The 18821-nt window shown below is 40.2% G+C and overlaps 1 protein-coding gene across 1 annotated transcript in view; it reads right to left on the reverse strand.

Annotated features, from left to right (window-relative positions):
- The window catches only part of OC90 (otoconin 90), a 184495-nt gene extending 170639 nt beyond the window's left edge, over positions 1 to 13856 (reverse strand). The window contains exons 1-2 of the mRNA XM_066578803.1: positions 13797 to 13856; positions 13118 to 13176 (exon numbers count right to left, since the gene is read on the reverse strand). Of these exons, the coding sequence (XP_066434900.1) occupies positions 13118 to 13176; positions 13797 to 13810 (73 nt within the window). The 5' untranslated portion in view covers positions 13811 to 13856. The remainder of the gene's footprint in view (positions 1 to 13117; positions 13177 to 13796) is intronic.
- Positions 13857 to 18821: the final 4965 nt, after the last annotated feature.

An 18821-nucleotide genomic window follows, 5' to 3' on the forward strand; every position in this document is an offset into this window, starting at 1 on the left:
CTATTTATGACATAATCAAGGCTCGTGCCAAATTTCAAGTTTCTATGACATTGGGAAGCAAGAAAATTACATTCCGTACGTAAAATTTGGACGCTAATTCTTTGGCGCATAGAATTGAATAAACGAGTTGGGACCTATTAGCTTTTCCTCTTTATGACATAATCAATGCTCGTGCCAAATTTCAAGTTTCTATGACATTGGGAAGCGAGAAAATTAGATTCCGTGCGTAAAATTTGGACGCTAATTCTTTGGTGCATAGAATTGAATAATCGAGTTGGGACCCATTAGCTTTTCCTATTTATGACATAATCAATGCTCGTGCCAAATTTCAAGTTTCTATGACATTGGGAAGCGAGAAAATTAGATTCCGTACGTAAAATTTGGTCGCTAATTCTTTGGCGCTTAGAATTGAATAATACAGTTGGGACCCATTAGCTTTTCCTATTTATGACATAATCAATGCTCCTGCCAAATTTCACGTTTCTATGACATTGGGAAGCGAGAAAATTAGATTCCGTACGTAAAATTTGGTCGCTAATTCTTTGGCGCTTAGAATTGAATAATCCAGTTGGGACCCATTTGCTTTTCCTATTTATGACATAATCAATGCTCCTGCCAAATTTCCTGATTCTGCGACATCGGGAAGTGAGAGAATTAGTGGCAACGTTGGAAATCGAACGATCTACGTGGGGGGGTCGTAACTGTCGACGGCGCTCGCACATGCGCCATTTATTGTAGCATAAATGTACTATGCCTATAATCTTCCCAGGAGTGTACTCAACAACTTCCCAAAGTTTCATGGCGATCGGATGAATGGTGTAGTAGCGCATAAAGGACAAACACACACACACACACAGACAGACAGACATACACGCATACATTCAATTTTATATATATAGATAGATCAATGCCCGTGCCGAATTTCAAGTTTCTGTGACATCAGGAAGTGAGAAAATTAAATTACAAACGTAAAATTTGGATGCTAATTCGTTTGCGCTTTAAATTAAATAATCGAATTGGGACCCATTAGCTTTTCCTATGTATGACATAATCAATGCCCGCGCCAAATTTCATGCTTCTACGACATCGGGAAGTGAATTAGATTACGTGCGTAAAATTAGAACGCTAATTATTTTGTGCTTAGAATTGAATAATCGAGTTGGTCCCAATTAGCTTTTCCTATTTATAACATAATCAATGCTCGTGCCAAATTTCAGGTTTCTATGACATCGGGAAGTGAGAGAATTAGATTACGTGCGTAAATTTTGGACCCTAATTCTTTTGTGCTAGAATTGAATAATCAAGTTGGGACCCATTAGCTTTTCCTACTTATGACATAATCAATGCCCGTGTCAAATTTCATGTTTCTACAACATCGGGAAGTGAAAGAATTAGATTGTGTGCGTAAAATTTAGACGCTAATTCTTTTGTGCATAGAATTGAATAATCGAGTTGGGACCCATTAACTTTTTCTATTTATGACATAATCAATGCCCGTGCCAAATTTTTATGTTTCTACAACATCGGGAAGTGAGAGAATTAGATTCCATACGTAAAATTTGGACGCTAATTCTTTTGGCGCTAGAATTGAATAATCAAGTTGGGACCCATTAGCTTTTCCTATTTTGGACATAATTTATGCTGGTGCTATATTTCATGTTTCTATGACATCGGGAAGTTGGAGAATTAGTGGAGAGTTAGTGAGTCAGTGAGTGAGTGAGTGATATACCCGGCTTCGCCCGAGTTAATTTGGCGCTGGTGTTTATCTGGTGTTCACACAGAAAATCTTATGAAGTCGTGGTTACTTCAGAGATACCGAGGAAAAAAATATGCTCACCATTTTGCATGGTTCTTTGCGTTACCCAGGAAACACCACGTGGAGGTAACCATGTGACGTTTCCTTTATATAAAATGACATCAGGAAGTGAGAAAATTAGATTACGTATGTAAAATTTGGATGCTAATTCTTTTGCGCATAGAATTGAATAATTAGATTATGTGCGTAAAGTTTGGGCACAAACTATGTTTCTACGACATCGGGAACTGAGAGAATTAGATTCCGTACTTAAAATTTGGGCGCTAATTATTTTGTGCTAGAATTGAATAATTGAGTTGGGACCCATTAGCTTTTCCTATTTTGGACATAATCTATGCTTGTGCCAAATGTTATATTTCTACGACATCGGGAAGTTGGAGAATTAGTGGCGAGACAGTGAGTCAGTGAATCAGTCAGTCAGTGAGTCAGTCAGTCAGTGAGGGCTTTCATCTTTATATATATAGATGAGTTACCGCCATACTGTGTGTTTTCATGTTGCTAAGTTCTTATATTCAGCAGCATAGGAACTGAGCAGTTAGCACTGTTGCCTTGCATCACTGGGGGCTGTAGGTTCAATTCCAACCAAGGACAACATCTGCATGGAGTTTGATGTTTGGGTTTCCTCTGGGTCCCCAAGTACATACTGTACATACTGTACGTATAGCGAAATTGACACAGTGTGTGTTTGATTTAGGCTTTGAGCCACATTAGGGAGGTATGAATGCATAAGGCATGTCAAAAGACCATTCTTGGATGGCTTCTTTAAGAGGACCCGCCATCCTAGAAGACACTTTTTGATGCAGTTCTAAGTTATCGTCTCAGAGGGGCTTTACTATAACATGAATGGCTCCCCCCCAACTCTGCCAACTGTCAATGAGTAACACTACAGAATACAATTGCAGATTTGACATCCAAAATGTCCATTTGACATTCGCCACAGACAGCAGGTCCCTCAGAGAACCACCAACATGTCTTCATGATACTCCAAAACTCAGACAGGAAGAAACAATTATAAATTGTTTATAGTGATCTTCAATATAAAATACAGCATGAAGAATGATTGAAAGAAAAGCAAAAATAAAGAAAAGAGAATCAGTTTAGCGCAGAGCCGGGCGCTTCAAAATATCTGCTAACATTGACATCTTTTTTTTAAATTGTAGTGACCCAGAGTTTGGGCCCCCACAGCATTTTATTAGCTACCTCAAGTGAAGTGTATATGTCTGTTAAACTGTGTCTGGTTATGTGTATTGGCCTAGACAGATCGCCAAAAGGTCAATGTCTAGTGTCTCTCTAGATAACTTGTGAATGACTTTGCAGAATGTAACCTAACCTGCTCTAACACTTGTCAATCACCTCTAGCTAGCCCTGGGATTGGGTAGAGAGAATCTTCTCTGGTTACTGGGGAGGTATAAAAGCTAGCACTTGCGTGTGGTTAGGCAGTCTAGTCCTGGAGCTCAGCCATGGAGGAAGTCTAGTTTTGGAGATAGCTGAGAGAAGACAGCCAGAAATAGAGACCTGGGAGTTGTAAGGCGAACATCTACACAAAGTCTTCTAAGAAGTAGTCTAGTTGTGGATCCTAGTCGTGGAGTTATAAGGAGCACATCTAAGTGTGAGTACCTATCAAGAAAAGTGGTGTTGGAGTTTTAGCAGAGGAGAGGCAGAGAAGAGGAGTACAGGAAAGGAACAAGTCAGTAATGAGTCTGCAAAGCATCAGTCAAAGCCAGGGATAAAAGCAGGAAGTGTGTTACTGCAATATGTTGCCGCTGCCCCCCTGAGAAAGTGTTTCAATGCAATGTCTACTAATACGATGCCAAGTCATCAAATATCCCAAGTCAATGTGATTCAACAGTTACTGCAAGTGAATGTAAATGCAAAGTCAAGTATTCTCCCTCCCTCCAAATAAAAGGTTGAACTCTTTTCATCAGCTGCAGTCTGTTTCCTGAAGTGTCTTCCCTTCATCGATACACTGCACTGAGGTACTACGCTTATCACTCCAGGGACAAGGAATACAAGCACCATTATTGTTGAGTTCCCTACATTTAATATTCATGGTTCCTGCCCGGAATGGGTTTCTACCCATAGGCAGGTTGGCGTCACGACGAATCGCCACCTTACCCTATCCGACTCCGCAGGTTATAAGAACTGTCTGATTTTACCACTATGTGCAGCCAAGACAGGCCACGTGTTACCTTCAGAGAGGAGCAGTAGAGCCTCCATTGAATACCATCTTGTTTTCCAGCCGTCTCCCCCTCTAAGGTGTGCGATCGAACACCACAATATGCATCTCTATATGCCGTATAAGGAGACAATAGAAAGCAGTTATAAACCGATGCAGCTCATGCATTAGTTCTGGGCACCCCACTTTAAAAAAGACCTAGACAAACTGGAGCAAGTTCAGAGAAGAGTTACCAAGATGGTGAGCGGTCTGCAAATCATGTCCTATGAGGAACGGGTAAAGGATCTGGGAATGTTTAGCAGAAGAGAAGGCTGAGAGGAGACTTAATAGCGGTCTACAAATATCTGAAGGGCTGTCACAGTGCAGAGGGATCAGCCCTATTCTCATCTGCACAAGGAAAGACTAGAAGCAATGGGATGTAACTGAAAGGGAGGAGACACAGATTAGATATTAGACAGTGAGGGGGATCAATGAGTGGAACAGGTTACCACGGGAGGTGGGGAGTTCTCCTTCAATGGAAGTGTTCAAACAAAGGCTGGACAAACATCTATCTGGGATGATTTAGTGATCCTTCACTGAGCAGGGGGTTGGACCCGATGACCCTGGAGGCCCCTATGACCACGATGACCCTGGAGGTCCTTTCCAACTCTACCATTCTATGATTCTATGATTCAAATGTTCTCCTAGAAACCAGCTATTAAAGGGCTTTGTAGCTAAAAAAAAGTGGCAATGCCATTATTTCATTTGTTGAAACCCAAAAGATTTTTCATGTTCCCTGATACTATGAAGAGTGCCAGATTTAAAGGGATTGTTCAGTTACTGGACAATATCCCTTAAACCGGGCTGCCTATAGTAAAACAACAAACCGAGCAGTACTTACCTGTCTGCCGCCACAGAGATCCAGCACTGCAGTCCCGCTGTGGTCCCGGCATTTGTAGTGACAGCTGATGTCACAGGAAGTCAGGTAACCACTCCAGCGCCACGTTCCTGAACTCCTGGCATCATGGCGCTCAGGATGTGAGCACAAATACCAACAGAACCAGCAGCGATGCTGATTCTAATTGCAAAAACATTGTCCTGGCACAGACAGTGGTACCAGGTTATAGCAGAAAAGCTATTTCTTATCTGTATACAACTTCTGGGAAGCGGATACGATGGAGCTCCCCTGATGTCAGGTTAAACGGTCCTACTGGAACTAGACAAAACTGATATTGTCCTGATAACTGGTTGGTCAGATAATGTCACAGACACCCGGATGTGAGAGCTCCGCCCCCGAGCTATCCCCCAATCAGGGACCGAGCTGTCAAAGAAAGGCTCCGCCCAGCTTCCAAATCATGCACTGCCGTAGCTTGGGCATGCACAGTGTGAGGCCGCAGCCTGCCACCAGTGAGAAGACCAGCGGCCGCCGGCATCAGTGCCACATTAGCCATCCAGAGCGGATATACATGCTAGATAATGATAACTAACAGTGCATCGCGGGGAGACGACGGCCTCGAACAAGAAGCATCTGGAGGGGGAGGTAAGTGCCGGACCAGAGAAGTACTTCAAAAAGATCTATGAAAGTTTCATCTTCGTCTACGATAAAAAGGAAAGACCGAAAAAAGACCAAAAATTTGATGTGCATAAAAAATGGAGGATTCGCAAAGAACAACATCTAAATAAACGAAGCAAATGACAAAGTCTCATGAAGACCCTTTTGGCGACAGCGGTCCACATGGAATATCCACTGCGCTTCTTTGCGCAACAACTTTTGAACAATGTCCACCAAGGCGTCCATTTGACCACAAAAGCTCAATGGGCAAGAATACGCCGATGGAAAGGTTGAAGCCACATAATTCTTCAGGCACGAAACGGGATGCTGAGAGCGGCAGTTTATGAATTCACAGTTTTCAAAGGTTTGACCTGTTTGAGCTCCTCTTAATACATTGGCAAGCGTCACACTCGTCGCATCTCAAGGTCCCTGCAAGTGGTGAGCCATCAGCCCAGAACACTGGCTTGGGTTCAGATAGCTGCGTACAAGGTGGTCTTTCGGACTGGCTCCAAATCCTGGAGCTGTTGTGCAACCAAGAGCTGCAGCTGCTAACTGCGCTAACTGCAATTGATCATTACGAAGCGCGGGATATAACCTGGGGTGGGGAGTGGGGGGTATAGCCCCCGCCCAACAGGGTGATAGTGGCTTCTCCAAACACATAATCCACTACGCGTGCCTAGTGAAGGTCCTTGCCACACACTTAGGGTGGCTTCACACGAGCGTGATTTTGTGCATGCATACGCGCGCACAAAAACACGCTTCTATTAGAAACAATGCATTCCCCATGGTGTGTGCACATGTCCGTGTTTTACAGGTTAGTGCCTGTAAAGATAGGACATATGTGAACCAAAGGGAATGCACGCATTGTCTTCAATAGAGCCGCGGCTGCTGCCGGTGGCTCCATTAACCCCTTCCCGCTGCAGGGCGTAAGTTTACGTCCTGGCAGCCAGGTACTTCCCGCTACAGGACGTAAACTTACGTCCTGGGGATAGTGCAAGATCACATATGATCCCGCACTATCCCGCAGCGGGAGCCGGCTGTCAGTCACAGCCGGCGTCCCGCTGCAACAGCGGGGGGGGGGGCATCGGAGATGCGCCCCCCGCTGTTAACCCCTTCCCTGCCGCGATCTAAGTAGATTGCGGCAGGGAAAGAGTTCACAGAGGGAGCGGACTCCCTCTGTGTCTCCGGCCGGCTCTCGCGATGTTATCGCGAGAGCCCGGCCTGTCACCATGGCAACAGACACTGGCGTCCTGTATTGCCTATGCCTATGATCGCTGTATAAGCGATATGACAGCGATCATCAGGTCAGTGGTCAAAGTCCCTCAGAGGGACACAAACAGTGTAAAAAAAACAAAGATTAAAAAAATGAATTTAGAAAAATTTAAAAAAAGTTAAAAAAACCCATTTTTTATGCTTTTTCTCAGATTAGCATAAAAAAGGTAAAAAAAAAATAAAACCCCACATATTTGGTATTGTCGCATCCGTAACGACACGTACAATAAGATCCGCATGCTTTTGACTGTGCACGGAAAAAAACGCAAAATAAAACGCTACAAAACTGAGGCAAAATGCTAATTTTTAGCATTTTGCCCCACTAAAAATGCAATAAAAGTAATCAAAAAAGTCGTATGTACCCCGAAATGGTACCAGTAAAAACTGCAGCTCATCTCGCAAAAAATAAGCCCTCACAGAGCTCCGTACATCGAAAAATAAAAAAGTTACAGGACTTTGAATGCAGCCATTTAGAAAAAAAAATTTCCAAAAAAAGGGATTTTATTGCAGAAAAGTGGAAAAATTTTTTTAAAAAGTGTAGGAATTTTGGTATTGTTGTAACCGTACCGACCGGCAGAAAAAATGGAATGTCTCATTTATGCTGCATGATTAACGCCGTAAAAAAAAAATCTATGTCAGAATTGATGCGTTTTCTCTCCCCGCTATCATAAAAAAAAAATTAAAGTTTTACAATATAGTTAATGTACCCAAAAATGACGCCGATAATAACTACAGTTCGCTACGCAAAAAACAAGCCCTTACACGGCCGCGTCGACCGAAAAATAAAAAAGTTATGGCTTTTGATAGACAGAGAAGAAAATCCGCCAAAAATTGTTGCGTCCTTAAGCCCAAAATAGGCCGTGTCATGAAGGGGTTAAAAGACAATGGTCTGCCGGCACCCCTGAATTGTTTTTCAGTGAAGAGCTTTACATATAGCTCAATAGCTGACAGCTGCCACTGATTGGTCAAAGTGCTCAGCCAATCAGAGGCAGCCCATTCAGCAGGCGGGGAATTTAAATCCCCGCCTGCTGAATACTCCTCACAGCAGTGCAGGAGAAGAGCTGGCTGGATGTGGCTGTGCCCCAGCAGCTAAAGAAAGGGGAGTATAGTTGTTTTGTTTTTTTTATTTCTATCACCATTTTCTGTTGTTTTTTAGGAAAGGGCTTACACTTAATGCCCCTCCTGAAAAACAATTACAGGATGCCGGCAGCTGTATGCCCTGCCGCAGCTGCCATCTGTTACAGCTGTGATAGGGAATTCTTTATTTCCCACAGGGATGAAGAATTCATTTGCTGCATCTCTCACAATAACACGCTCGTGTGAAGCCACCCTTAGGGCGCCTGCAGACAGGCCATTCTCCCATGTGCAAAATCACTTCTGCAAACCGCTGACTATAGAAGCCATTGATTTCAATAAGTTCCCTCGCATTCAGCATTTTTGTGCCTGCATTTCCATCAGGCGAAAAAATACACAACATGCTCTATTTTTATGCGCATTTGCGTACCCAAGCCACCATAGAAGTCTATGGGATGCGCAAAAATAGAGCATGTTGTGTATTTTTTCGCATGCCATCCACACAAAATCACATATGTTATTGTGAGATTTCATGGTTTTAATTGATAGCACCATAGAATAATTAGGCTGCTGAGCCAGTGTGAACGGGGCCTGTTAGCACCAAAAATACCATACAGTGCGCAGGTATGAGCGTGAAAGCACGAGTACAATCACGTCATCCTCTCACAAGCGAATATACACCGATGCCCATGTACAGGAATACAGACAGACACACAATCACACAGACACACAGAGTCAGATACACATACAGACAGACAGACACACAAATACACAGATACACACACAGACACACGGCGACATACACACAGACAGACACACAATCACACACACAGACAGACACACACACAGATATACACAAAAATACAGATACACACACAGACACACAGCGACATACACACACAGGCAGACACACAATCACACACACACACAGAGTCAGATACACAGACAGACAGACACACAAATACACAGATACACACACAGACACACAGCGACATACACACAGACAGACACACAATCACACACACACACACAGACACACACAGACAGACACACACACAGATATACACAAAAATACACAGATACACACACAGACACACAGCGACATACACACAAATACACAGATACACACACAGACACACAGCGACATACACACAGACAGACAGACACACAGATATACACACAAATACACAGATACACACACAGACACACAGCGACATACACACAAATACACAGATACACAGACACACAGCGACATACACACACAGACAGACACACAATCACACACACACAGACACACAGTCAGATACACAGACAGACAGACAGACACACAAATACACAGATACACACACAGACACACAGCGACATACACACAGACAGACACACAATCACACACACACAGATATACACAAAAATACACAGATACACACACAGACACACAGCGACATACAGACAGACAGACAGACACACAGATATACACAAAAATACACAGATACACACAGACACACAGCGACCTACACACAAATACACAGATACACACACAGACACACAGCGACATACACACACAGACAGACACACAGACATACACACAAATACACAGATACACACACAGACACACAGCGACATACACACACACACAGACACACAGACATACACACAAATACACAGATACACACACAGACACACAGCGACATACACACACAGACAGACACACAGACATACACACAAATACACAGATACACACACAGACACACAGCGACATACACACACACACAGACACACAGACATACACACAAATACACAGATACACACACAGACACACAGCGACATACACACAGACAGACACACAATCACACACACACAGACACACACAGACAGACAGACACACAGTTATACACAAAAATACACAGATACACACACAGACACACAGCAACATACACACACAGACAGACACACAGCGACATACACAGATACACAGACAGACACACAGCGACATACACACACAGACAGACACACAATCACACACACAGAGTCAGATACACAGACAGACACACACACAAATACACAGATACACACACAGACACACAGTGACATACACACAGACAGACACACAGTGACACACACACACACAGACACACAGAGTCAGATACACAGACAGACAGACACACAAATACACAGATACACACACAGCGACATACACACACAGACAGACACACGCAGAGGTTTTGCAGTATATTATGCAAGTGATCACACAATCACAAACTCAGGTCGCCTATGAGAACTAAAAAAAAGTACATAAAAATAACAATGTAGCAAAGTTTAAAGACTCAAAAAGTGCCCAGATAACGGACTGCTGGTCCTTCAATAACTTCAGAATGGCTCAAGATAGGATAACTTGTTGCAAAAACTTATAGCAGCCAAGTTAATTGTTGCTTCATCTGCCATTGATATTTCAGGGTCTCTGGTAGACGGACGATCAGAGCTTCACATTATCGCACGGGGAACGGTGTTTAAAGAAAAAAATGCGCTATGCCAGAATTGCATTTTTTTGAAGCACCATGCCTCCCCCTCCCCACAAATGGAATGATAAGTGATCACAAAGCCGCATGTACCCCAAAATAAGAGCCGTGAAAACTAAAGCTCGTGCTGCAGGGAACAAGCCCTCACGGCTCGGCCGGCAGTCACACCCACAAAAAAGGATTTTTATTAGAAGTAACAAAACATAAAAAAATGTGTAAATTTGGTTCTTTCTGCAATTGTACTAACAGCCAGCAGGAATTGTGCAAGTCCTCATGCAGGCCATAAAACAAATCCCAACAAACTTTGGCGCAATTGCGTTTTTCCTATTTCACCCCACATAAAAAAAAAGTGAAATGTTTTTCAATGCATTATAGTAAAAGTCACCTTGTAGATCTGATGCCTGGTTGCACACTTTGCTCTGTGGCTGACCCGGTACATCATACGATACATACAATGATGGCATTGCCACCCGGTTGTCCTGTAGAACGAGCCTCGCGCCGCGCCGGGAAAACAAAGGATTTCTGGGCCGTATAAAGCGGGAATGAAAAAAGATGAAGATGAAAAGTAAAGATGTCCCATTTATGAGGGGTTAAATATCTGCTAGAGTAGAGCTATCGGCCATGTGGGCCGACCCGCGCCTCCATCACATGACCAAGAAAGGCTTCTATCCCCTCGGAGACAATACAATCTGGACATAGACAGTATGAGAACCGATCTCCAGCTGCTGGAGGGAGACAAGCAGGTCCTCATTCAATGACTAAAAGCAGAAAGCCGGAGGAATTAATCCACAAAGTCTGTTGAATGGAGCAACTTGTCATTATGCAACCAATCAGCTTTTTTTTGCTGCACCTGAATTAACCCTTTAATATGCACAACCCAGGCACTTGAGCAAAATGCAACCCTCCATTGTTTTAGTGTGAAATGGATTTGACAATCACAGGATGCTGCTGTCGTTTCAGGCCGTGCGCCCCAACTCCATGACGGTGGGAGAATGTTTAGGTACAATTCTCATCCAAACTGGGGGGGGGGGGGGGGGGGGGGAATTTGTAAAAATGGAAGCAAAGAAAAAGTTGAGCAATCGCCCAACAAACAACCAATCACATTTTGGCTTGTATTTAAATAGGACATCCAAACCGAGGTGAACGAGAGCTGGAATCTGATTGGTTGCTGTAAGCAGCTTCTCCACCTTTCGTTTGCTGTATCTTCTCATTCTCCTTATTTTATGGGCCTAATCTCAAGTCTCCCGTGACCTCTACTACAGGTTCCCACATATTAGGAACACGCTACAAATTCCTGGACTGTCCTTGATATTCAGCAACCCTCTTAAATAGTTTCTTAATCAACTCAAGTGAAAAGTTCTGATGTTGTTTGAGTCAGCCAGCTAAACGAGTGGATGCAGACCACGGGGGGATCAGTGGACAACTAGGCCAGGCCCTCACAGGCCTTTCTTTAAATGGGGTGTTTTACAGTGATTTGTAATGGCAGTGTTTTTAACGCCCCCCTCTTTACAATGGTTGCTGTGGTGCATTAAAAAGCGCTGCAACGCACTAAAATGGAACAGACCGAGTTCAATAAGCGCAGCGTTAGAGACTCAGTGCTAAAGCGCTCGTCTGAGAAGGCCCATGGAAATCAATGGAGGCTCACTACTGCGTTTTTAGTGGGTGTTTCAAATGCCTACTAAAACGCAATGAAAACCGCCTGAGTGAGAGCGGCCTTAGAGGAGCAGTATTACTGTTGGATAAGATTCCAACTACTCATATCGATGTGGATGATATTTGGTACCATAATACCTTTAAGTCCAATGGCCACCTTACATCTGCCTGATCAAGTCTTCCCCTGATGGATCTCAGCTCTCCCTCCACTGCTATGGGAGGTAATGCATTCGGCAACACGTAGCGCTGCTTGTGAACTGCAATGCCGAAACACCCTCACATGCAAAAAAGCATAGATCAGTAAAAGGGTCCCCACAATCACGGAGCCCCAGATCACTTGCCACAAGAGTCCCCTTCTACAAATAAGCCCTCAGTGCTGACGGATGATGCAGATTTCTGGTGGGATCAATATTAACAACAAAGATTACAATTTAGTGATAAGTGAATTTGTTAGGATGGAAGGTAGAACTCCGAATGGGCCCAAGAATCCACCCAGCACGGACCAGGATGTCTGGGGCTCACAGGGCATGAGATGGGCTTTCCTCCACTCACTATTAAAATGTCAAATAAGACAATCAGAAATTGATCCTGACGCTAAACCACAAATGGCCCATTATATCAACTATTCTAAATGTGTCTGATTGAGCATTAATCCACATGGAGGCTGCAGACGGATAAAGAAAATGAATATATACAAATCTGCTGCAATGACTAAACACAATTCATGTCCCAAATCTGCTGCTCGGGTTCTGCAGGTACATCGGAAACACAAGGAGCTCTATTCAGCAGAATCAGTCAGTCGGTAAGGTCCACGGCTGACAGAATGAGAAGAGAACAAAGGTCGGACATTCCCATGTCTGCGGCTCCAGTCTGCGGGCGATTCGTATCAATAAGCAGGCAGGGTTTCATTTCAAAAGCTCAAAATAATTTTACAGCAATATATTTCAATTCACTTGAAAACTAATGAAGAAGTATCAGAGTGATAAAGTCCAGCGATGGGGTGTTATACGGGATACCAGACACCAAAGAGACGAGGAAAAGGCGAGAAAGAAAGAAAAATAGAAAATGAAAAAACTTACCAATCTGAAAAATCATCAACAAAGCCACCAGATGTGTAACAACCATTGTAAAGTCCTGCCTGGCAAACAAAACAGCATCATGTGTGACAGACGGGGAGCAAGACAGCTTACGTTAACGGGACAGACTGAAAACTACACGCATGTCAAAAAATGACAAAAAACTAGAATATAAGAATTAAACTAAAAATACCCAAAGAACGGACTAGAGGCGAATGTTACGTCTGGCTTTTCGTTTTCTGCCTCCTACTCACAGTATGACACTTCTCACTTGGTTTCTGGGCATTAAGCTCTAAATGCTGCAAACATTGGTTTTTAATATAATTCTTTACAGTCATCATTGTTACTTTAAAAAAATGAGAAAATATTGTTTGTTTGATGCGTAAAAATCTACTTAATTATTACATGTAAATATTGTACTTAAAATGAAGAACTTTAATAAGCAAGAAAAAATTTATTGTAAAATCTCAATAAAATGAGAAAAAATAAATGTCCAAAGATCTGAGCCTGACACCAAAAATACAATCTCCACATTATAAAAAAGGATTCAGCCTGAGTGCAAGCACAGATCTGTAAAGTCTAAGGCATGCTCTCCCATTCTACCTGCTTATATATTTGAGGCTCGCATTCTAATTTTGGACACAAAACTTGCTTACAAAGTAGTAAATGCTTTACGTCTTACCTTCCAAACAGCATTGCTCGAAAGCCTTAAGGTGGAGGGCAAATGTCTTTTAAAAGCAAGAATGTAGTGACTTATATAACTTTCATGTCTTTCAGCTCCCACGTGATCAACTCTTTTAAGTCAGTTCAACATTCATAAAGTAATCCTTTCACCAAAATACCCAAAGGTCAATATGCTCTTAATAATATATCTGAAGCCTCTATATTAAAGGACGTTATTGTGAACCCCCATTCATTGCTTGGCTGCTTCACTTGCTACTTAGCTACTAATTAAACAACAATTGTACTATTGTTCCGTTACTGCTAGTCAGGGTCTAAGCAAACGTTGCATTACCAGAACAGAAAGGTTAATGACACGATGACAGATCTGCCTGACCTCTGTAGTATAACCGTCCCAGCAAGATGCAGAACATTATGAAGGTGCTTTCCAAATGAAATTTAGCCATTATGATATGTATTAATAATTGTAGTGCGATGAGGTAATTAATAAAGATAACCTATCGGAGCAAAAAGCTAGAAAGATCACTGGAGAGTATAGGGGTTTTTAATGTTGTAAAGGGGATTATAAATAATAAGCTCATTGAAAACATACTACTCCTATTTACAAGAATATAACTACTATAATACTGTACCCCTATGTACAAGAATATACCTACTATAATACTGCCCCCTACGTACAAGAATATAACTACTATAATACTGCCCCTATGTACAAGGATATAACTACTATAATACTGCCTTCTATGTACAAGAATATAACTACTATAATACGGTCCCCTATGTACAAGAATATAACTACTATAATACTGCTCCTATGTACAAGAATATAACTACTATAATACTGCCTCCTATGTACAAGAATATAACTACTATAATACTGCTCCTATGTACAAGAATATAACTACTATAATACTGCCCCCTACGTACAAGAATATAACTACTATAATACTGCTCCCTATGTACAAGAATATAACTACTATAATACTGCCCGCTATGTACAAGAATATAACTACTATAATACTGCCCCCTATGTACAAGAATATAACTACTATAATACTGCTCCTATGTACAAGAATATAACTACTATAATACTGCCTCCTATGTACAAGAATATAACTACTAAAATACTGCCTCCTATGTACAAGAATATAACTACTATAATACTGCTCCTATGTACAAGAATATAACTACTATAATACTGCTCCTATGTACAAGAATATAACTACTATAATACTGCACCCTATGTACAAGAATAAAACTACTATAATACTGCTCCTATGTACAAGAATATAACTACTATAATACTGCTCCTATGTACAAGAATATAACTACTATAATACTGCCCCCTATTTACAAGAATATAACTACTATAATACTGTACCCCTATGTACAAGAATATAACTACTATAATACTGCCTCCTATGTACAAGAATATAACTACTATAATACTGCCTCCTATGTACAAGAATATAACTACTATAATACTGCTCCTATGTACAAGAATATAACTACTATAATACTGCTCCTATGTACAAGAATATAACTACTATAATACTGCACCCTATGTACAAGAATAAAACTACTATAATACTGCTCCTATGTACAAGAATATAACTACTATAATACTGCCTCCTATGTACAAGAATATAACTACTATAATACTGTCGCCTATGTACAAGAATATAACTATTATAATACTGCCCCCTATGTACAAGAATATAACTACTATAATACTGCCTCCTATGTACAAGAATATAACTACTATAATACTGCTCCCTATATACAAGAATATAACTACTATAATACTGCCCTCTATGTACAAGAATATAACTACTATAATACTGCCTCCTATGTACAAGAATATAACTACTATAATACCGCCCCCTATGTACAAAAATATAACTACTATAATACTGCCCCCTATGTACAAGAATATAACTACTATAATACTGTCGCCTATGTACAAGAATATAACTACTATAATAGTGCCCCCTATGTACAAGAATATAACTACTATAATACTGCCCTCTATGTACAAGAATATAACTACTATAATACTGCCCCTATGTACAAGAATATAACTACTATAATACTACTCCTATTTACAAGAATAAAACTAATATAAAACTGTCGCCTATGTACAAGAACATAACTACTATAATACTGCCCCCTATGTACAAGAATAGAAATGCTATAATACTGCCTCCTGTGTACAAGAATATAACTATTATAATACTGCCCCCCTATGTACAAGAATAAAACTACTGTAAAATTGCCCATTTTGTACAAGAATATAACTACTATAATGCTGCCCCCTGTGTACAAGAATATAACTACTATAATACTGCCCTCTATGTACAAGAATATAACTACAATAATACTGCCCTCTATGTACAAGAATATAATTACTATAATACTGCCCCCTATGTACAAGAATATAACTACTATAATACTGCCCCTATGTACAAGAATATGACTACTATAATACTGCTCCCTATGTACAAGAATATAACTACTATAATACTGCCCCCTATGAACAAGAATATAACTACTATAATACTGCCCCCTATGTACAAGAATATAACTACTATAATACTGCCCCTATGTACAAGAATATGACTACTATAATACTGCCCCCTACATACAAGAATATAACTACTATAATACTGCCCCCTATGAACAAGAATATAACTACTATAATACTGCCCCCTATGTACAAGAATATAACTACTATAATACTGCCCCCTATGTATAAGAATATAACTACTATAATACTGCCCCTATGTACAAGTATATGACTACTATAATACTGCCTCTTATGTACAAGAACATAACTACTATAATACTGCCCCCTATGTACAAGAATAGAAATGCTATAATACTGCCTCCTGTGTACAAGAATATAACTATTATAATACTGCCCCCCTATGTACAAGAATAAAACTACTGTAAAATTGCCCATTTTGTACAAGAATATAACTACTATAATGCTGCCCCCTGTGTACAAGAATATAACTACTATAATACTGCCCTCTATGTACAAGAATATAACTACAAAAATACTGCCCTCTATGTACAAGAACATAACTACTATAATACTGCCCCCTATGTACAAGAATATAACTACCATAATACTGCCCTCTATGTACAAGAATATAACTACTATAATACTGCCCCCTATGTACAAGAATATAACTACTATAATACTGCCTCTTATGTACAAGAACATAACTACTATAATACTGCTCCTATGTACAAGAATATAACTACTATAATACTGCCCACTATGCACAAGAATATAACTACTATAATACTGCCTCCTATGTACAAGAATATAACTACTATAATACTGCCCCCTATGTACAAGAATATAACTACTATAATACTGCTCCTATGTACAGGAATATAACTACGATAATACTGCCCCCTATGTACAAGAATATAACTACTATAATACTGCGCCCTATGTACAAGAATATAACTACAATAATACTGCCCCCTATGTACAAGAATATAACTACTATAATACTGCCCCTTATGTACAAGAATATAACTACTATAATACTGCCCCCTATGTACAAGAATATAACTACTATAATACTGCCCCCTATGTACAAGAATATAACTACTATAATACTGCCGCCTATGTACAAGAATATAACTACTATAATACTGGTCCCTATGTACAAGAATATAACTACTATAATACTGCCCCCTATGTACAAGAATATAAGTACTATAATACTGCTCCCTATGTACAAGAATATAACTACTATAATACTTCTCCCCAATGTACAAGAATATAACTACTATAATACTGCTCCCTATGTACAAGAAAATAACTAGTATAATACTGCTCTCCAATGTACAAGAATAGAACTACTATAATACTGCTCCAATGTACAAGAATATAACTACTATAATACTGCTCCAATGTACAAGAATATAACTACTATAATACTGGCCCCTATGTACAAGAATATAACTACTATAATACTGCCCCCTATGTACAAGAATATAACTACTATAATACTGCCCCTATGTACAAGAATATAACTACTATAATACTGCCCCTATGTACAAGAATATAACTACTATAATACTGCCTCCTATGTACAAGAATATAACTACTATAATACTGCCCCTATGTACAAAAATATAACTACTATAATACTGCTCCCTATGTACAAGAATATAACTACTATAATACTGCCTCCTGTGTACAAGAATATAACTATTATAATACTGTTCCCTATGTACAAGAATATAACTACTATCATAGTGCCCCCTTTGTACAAGAATATAACTACTATAATACTGCTCCTATGTACAAGAGTATAACTACTATAATACTGCCCCCTATGTACAAGAATATACCTACTTTAATACTACCCCCTATGTACAAGAATATAACTACTATAATACTGCCCCCTATGTACAAGAATATAACTACTATAATACTACCTCCAATATACAAGAATATAACTACTATAAGACTGGCCTTTATGTACAAGAATATAACTACTATAATACTGCGCCTATGTACAAGAATATAACTACTATAATACTGCCCCCTGTGTACAAGAATATAACCACTGTAATACTGCCCCCTATGTACAAGAATATAACTACTATAATACTGCCCCTATGTACAAGAATATAACTACTATAATACTGCTCCTATGTACAAGAATATAACTACTATAATACTGCCCCCTATGTACAAGAATATAACTACTATAATACTGCCCCCTATGTACAAGAATATAACTACTATAATACTGCCCCTAAGAACAAGAATATAACTACTATAATACTGCCCCCTATGTACAAGAACATAACTACCATAATACTGCCCCCTATGTACAAGAATATAACTACTATAATACTGCCTCCTATGTACAAGAATATAACTACTATAATACTGCCTCTTATGTACAAGAACATAACAACTATAATACTGCTCCTATGTACAAGAATATAACTACTATAATACTGCCCCCTATGAACAAGAATATAACTACTA

The sequence above is a fragment of the Eleutherodactylus coqui genome, chromosome 9 (genome assembly GCF_035609145.1).
Source record: "Eleutherodactylus coqui strain aEleCoq1 chromosome 9, aEleCoq1.hap1, whole genome shotgun sequence".
In the NCBI taxonomy this organism is placed as follows: domain Eukaryota; kingdom Metazoa; phylum Chordata; class Amphibia; order Anura; family Eleutherodactylidae; genus Eleutherodactylus; species Eleutherodactylus coqui.